At 53.8% G+C, this 5,572-nt stretch overlaps 1 protein-coding gene across 1 annotated transcript; it reads left to right on the top strand.

The window, feature by feature from the left end:
• Positions 1 to 768: 768 nt before the first annotated feature.
• EGR2 (early growth response 2) lies at positions 769 to 5,280 on the top strand. Its single transcript, XM_039871909.1, has 2 exons — positions 769 to 1,327; positions 2,800 to 5,280. The coding sequence occupies exons 1-2, from the start codon at positions 1,159 to 1,161 to the stop codon at positions 4,044 to 4,046; spliced, it is 1,416 nt and encodes a 471-aa protein (XP_039727843.1). The 5' UTR covers positions 769 to 1,158; the 3' UTR covers positions 4,047 to 5,280.
• Positions 5,281 to 5,572: the final 292 nt, after the last annotated feature.

The following is a 5,572-nucleotide window of genomic DNA, read 5'->3' as shown; positions in this document are numbered from 1 at the left end:
AGGAAGGGGGTTGTCTCCGGCTGAGGATTTCTCTCCAAGCTCCCGCAGGGTGCTCCTAGGGTCTAACCGCCCCCACCCCCTGCCCAGTCCCAAGGTGCCCAGAATACTTAAACAAACAAACAACCCCAAACCTGTTCCGTTTTCGCTCCTGTATAAATAGAACAGACTTTCCAAAAAAGCAATACCGCATTCACTCTTATCATAAGCCACTTCTTTCCACCAAGTAATTCAGAAAAAAGCAGTCAGCTTCCGTGAATGCATGCAGCTTTTTTTTTTTTTCTTCGTTGCCTCCTTTTGCTTGCGGTTTTGAGCTGCCAAGAAAGTGAGTAGGGGTTTGACTGTAGTGTCTCGGCTCCGCTCGGTTTCTTTCCGAAGTTTAATTTTCCGGAATGGCTCCCAAACAAGGGCTGGGGAGGCGGGGCCGCCGGCACCGGATCTTCGCCTTTTTTGGAAAGTCCCGGAGAACCGGAATTCCTCCCCTCCCGGAGAGGCCACGCCGCAGCCCCGACCCGCTTGCTCTCCCCTAAAGGCCTGATCCCGACCCACCGCGCGACCCCTCTCCTCCTGGCCCTGCGCCCTGGGCCAGAGCCTCAGCTTGGGCCGCGCGCCACGGACCCCCACGGATTCCTGCGGGCTGCGAGCCGGGATCGCGAGCCGGGATCGCTAGCCCGGCTCGGAGCCCGCGCAGCCTAGCTGGTATGCAAATCGGCCATGTGACGGCAAAAGCTGCCTGGCCCAGCCCTGTTCCTCAGTCCATATATGGGCAGCGACGTCACGGGCATTGAGGACCTGTACATAAATACTTAGAGCAACACTTTCCGTCTTACCGAGAGAGCAGCAATTGATTAATAGCTCGGCGAGGGGACACACTGACTGTTATAATAACACTACACCAGCAACTCCTGGCTTCCCAGCCGGAACACAGGAGAGAGTCAGTGGCAAATAGCCATTTTTTTCTTCTTTCTTAAAAATACAGCAACTTGTTTGCTAGTTTTATTTCTGTTGGATTTTTTATTTTATTTTATTTTCGTGGTTGCTTTTAAGTGTGGAGGGCAAAGGGAGATACCAACCTAGGCTCAGTCCAATCCTTCTCCAAAACGGCTTCTCTGACGCTCCAGGTAGCGAGGGAGTTGGGTCTCCAGGCTGTGCGAGGAGCAAATGATGACCGCCAAGGCTGTAGACAAAATCCCAGTAACTCTCAGTGGTTTTGTGCACCAGCTGTCTGACAACATCTACCCGGTGGAGGACCTCGCCGCCACGTCGGTGACCATCTTCCCCAATGCTGAACTGGGAGGCCCCTTTGACCAGATGAACGGAGTGGCTGGAGGTAAGCCGCGTGCTCTCTTCACTAGCCGGGACCAACGCCGCTCGGAGGTTGTGGGCGGGGTGCGTGTGCAGGACTTGGAGGAGAGGGCTGCGGCGCGGGTGGACGGTTGTTGACTGAACTGGCTTTGAAGACTGGAATTGGGTGCAGGAGGAGCCCGCGGGAGAATTGGGCGCTGGAGCTGGGCGCACGGGCAGATGTACTAGGTCTCCAGCGATCCCGCGTGCGTGCGCCGCGCCTGCCCAGCCCCGGGAGGGCGCCGGGATTAGAGTAGAAGAGGTGCACTATCAGGCTTCGCGGCTTTGTGCGGGCCCTAAGGCCAGCTGCACTGCGGCCTCCCCTCTCCCGGGGTAGGGGCAAAGTGATGGGAAAGTTCCGGGCTCTGGATAAGAACTGCGCGTCTGGAGATTCGAGCGGCGGAGAAACTCCAAAGGAAAGAGTCCGCCGCTCACTCCGAGGCAGCGCAGACCGAGAGAAAGTCTCGGAACGCGCAACCCGTGCGGCCTGAAGGAGCGCCCCCACCTGCGCGCCGCCCGCCCGCGAAGTTGGGGTTAGGGAGGCGGGAAGGAGGGGGAAGAGGAGGAGGCCCCGGCAAGAAGCGGCACTTTGCCTTCGGAGGCCCGCGGAGGCACCGGAGCGGCTGGTTTAATTGGCGATGCGCTGGAAAGTGGTCTCCTGCGGCGGAAAGTGGTCTCCTGCGGCCCCCGCGCCTTCCTCGAAGCCCCGCCACTTGGCCTGGGGCTCAAACGACCTCCAGGAAAGCAAGATGAGCTACTCCCCCCGCAGCCATCTGTGGTTCTAGTCCCTAATAAAAACAGCCAATAACAGCAACAACAATATTGTGGGGCTGCTGAGAAGGTTGAGAGGGAAAGGAAACCTATAAACTCCTTCCACTGCAGCGCCGGAATCCCTCCAGCAGCCGTCAGCAGAAGCGCAGCGAAAATGGGAGGGAGGGAAAGCACCGGAGATGGGGGGCAGCCTGGAAATCACGGACACTCTTCTTGGGCACCTCTCTAGGGCGGGCACCTCTCTAGGGCTGGCACCTTTGTGGCATTGGCTGGGATCAGTCGCCTGGGTGGTGTCTGTCCTGGTGCTCCAGCCGTGGGACCCCCAGGCAAAGGAGAGGGAGAGAAGTTCCAGGCAGATGGGGAATTTTTAATATTGTTGTTGCTATTATTGGGTGTTTTTATTGGGGACTAGAGCTACAGATGGCTGTGTGTGGGGGTTGGGAGTAGCTCATCCTGCTTTCCTGGAGGTAGTTTGAGTCTCAGACTGTACTGGCTGCCACAGTGGGATCTTGGGCTAGCCTTTTCTTACTGTCTCTGGGCAGTGATTTCCCCATCAGTTGCACTCTGTCCAACTCTAAAGTGCTGGGATCCTGAGCCTTGGGAATGGACCCATGTGAGAAAGGGTGAGCAGGGATTCTTGGCTGCTTTCTCATTGCTCCACCTCCATTCTTCCTTCTCCCTCCCCAGATGGCATGATCAACATTGACATGACTGGAGAGAAGAGGTCCTTGGATCTCCCATATCCCAGCAGCTTTGCTCCCGTCTCTGCACCCCGAAACCAGACCTTCACTTACATGGGCAAGTTCTCCATTGACCCCCAGTACGCTGGTGCCAGCTGCTACCCAGAAGGCATCATCAATATTGTGAGTGCAGGCATCCTGCAAGGGGTCACCTCCCCAGCTTCGACCACAGCTTCATCCAGCGTCACCTCTGCCTCCCCCAACCCACTGGCCACAGGACCCTTGGGTGTGTGCACCATGTCCCAGACCCAACCTGACCTGGACCACCTCTATTCACCACCACCGCCACCTCCTTATTCTGGTTGCGGAGGAGATGTCTACCAGGACCCCTCGGCGTTCCTGTCAGCAGCCACCACCTCCACCTCCTCCTCTCTGGCCTACCCACCACCCCCTTCCTACCCGTCCCCCAAGCCAGCTACGGACCCAAGTCTCTTCCCCATGATCCCTGACTATCCTGGATTTTTCCCATCACAGTGCCAGAGAGACCTACATGGTTCAGCTGGCCCAGACCGCAAGCCCTTTCCCTGCCCCCTGGACTCCCTGCGAGTCCCTCCTCCACTCACTCCACTCTCCACCATCCGCAACTTTACCCTGGCGGGGCCCAGTGCTGGTCCCACAGGGCCAGGGGCCGGCGGAGGCAGCGAGGGACCTCGGCTGCCTGGCAGCAGCTCAGCAGCAGCTGCAGCTGCTGCCTATAACCCCCACCACCTGCCGCTGCGGCCCATTCTGAGGCCTCGCAAGTACCCCAACAGGCCTAGCAAGACACCAGTGCATGAGAGGCCCTACCCGTGCCCAGCAGAAGGCTGTGACCGCCGCTTTTCCCGCTCTGATGAGCTGACACGGCACATCCGAATCCATACGGGGCACAAGCCCTTCCAGTGTCGGATTTGCATGCGCAATTTCAGCCGTAGTGACCACCTCACTACCCACATCCGCACCCACACTGGCGAGAAGCCCTTTGCCTGTGACTACTGCGGCCGCAAGTTTGCCCGGAGTGATGAGAGGAAGCGCCATACCAAGATCCACCTGAGACAGAAGGAGCGCAAAAGCAGTGTCCCTTCCTCATCTGTGCCTACGGCCTCTACAGCCTCTTGCACTGGAGGCACACAGGCTGGGGTGTCCCTGTGCAGCAACAGCGGCGCTATTGGTGGAGGGTCCCTAGCCCCTTGCTCCTCTAGGACCCGGACACCTTGAGATGAGACTCAGGCTGGCTGACATTCCAGCTCCCTGAGGTCCTGGAGGCCCTTCGTCCACTTGGAGCTGCACAACAAACACTACCACCCTTTCCTGCCCCTCTCTCCATTGGGCAAAGGGCCTTGGTGGAGCCCAGCACTGCCCCCCTTTCCACCCTGAAGCAGGTCCTTCCTAAAAACCCATCTTAGTCTCTCTTTGGTGAGTTGACTATCACCCTCGAGGTAATGGGGAGGTTCAGAAGGGGCTTGGGTGGGGGCCTCTGGCCTAAAGGCCTGAGGCCTGACCCTGCTTTAAAGGGTTGTTTGACTAGATTTTGTCCCCCCCACCCCCCATTTTATTTTGACCGATTGCAAGTTTTTGACTCTGAATGTCAGAGATGATCTGAGACTTTTTCTACAGTAGGTTGGGAGATGCTGATCCCTTCAGGTAGGGACAGCAAAGACAGAAGCAAAACTGACATGCACTTTATGGCTTGGAGCCGATTTGGGGGACGCTGTACAGTGAGTGAAGCATGATCTTTATGCTGCATTCTGTGGCCCTAGAACAGTGAATCAAAGCTTATCTAGTCGTCTCAACCCTTTAAGCAATATGTATTATAAACTCAGAGAACAGAAGTGCAATGTGATGGGAGGGACATAGCAATATCTGCTCCTTTTTGAGTTGTTTGAAAAATGTAAAGGCTATTTTTGCAGTGTATATCCACTCAGATTTTGTGTATTTTTTATGTGCACTGTTCTCCAAGTTCTAAACCTTTGGGAAAAAAAAAGTAAAGCATTTATGATCTCTTGAAATGAGTCAAAGGTTATAACTTATTTAAAAGGGGGTGTACATATATTCTCTGAAACTAGGATGCATGCAATTGTGTTGAAAGTGTCCTTGGTGCCTTGTGTGATGTAGACAATGTTACAGGGTCTGCATGTAAATGGGTTGCCTTACTATGGAAAAAAAAAATCACTCCCTCAGTTTAGAATGGCTGTAAATTTCTGCCTATTAATATTTGAAATTTTTTTTAGAAAGTATATTTTTGTATGCTGTTTTGTGACTTAAAAGTGTTACCTTTGTAGTCAAATTGCAGATAAGAATGTAAATAATGTTACTGGAGCTGACTTGTTTGGTTATTAGCTCTTAATAGTTGTGGAAATCTAAATGATTTATTCTAACACAAAACCACTAACTGAAGTTCAGAAGATGAATGGTTTATGACTATAGTGTAAATAAATACTTTCCAACAATATTTTTACTGTAGAAATCATTTCCGAAAGATTTAGTGGGTGGGAATTCGATAGTCATCCAATAGTTATTAGTGCCTTGACCAAGCCAGAACCTCCAAATTTCTCTCCTAGTCTCTCAACACCAGCCCTCTCACCCCAAAGCAATCTCCATTCATAATCAAACGCTAGTGTTCCGGGGATTTCCCCCATGTGTTAGTGTAAAAGTGGGGAGGCGTTGTTTTGACTCATTGTTCCGTCCTCTGTAACAGCCTATTGCTTCTCTCCATTCCTGAGTGGGCTCCGGAAAATAAATAC

The sequence above is a fragment of the Pteropus medius genome, unplaced genomic scaffold (assembly GCF_902729225.1).
Source record: "Pteropus medius unplaced genomic scaffold, Ma_sr-lr_union100, whole genome shotgun sequence".
Classification (NCBI taxonomy): Eukaryota; Metazoa; Chordata; class Mammalia; order Chiroptera; family Pteropodidae; genus Pteropus; species Pteropus medius.
The sequence above is the reverse complement of the archived record's forward strand: the minus strand, read 5'-3'. Positions and strand labels throughout refer to the sequence as shown.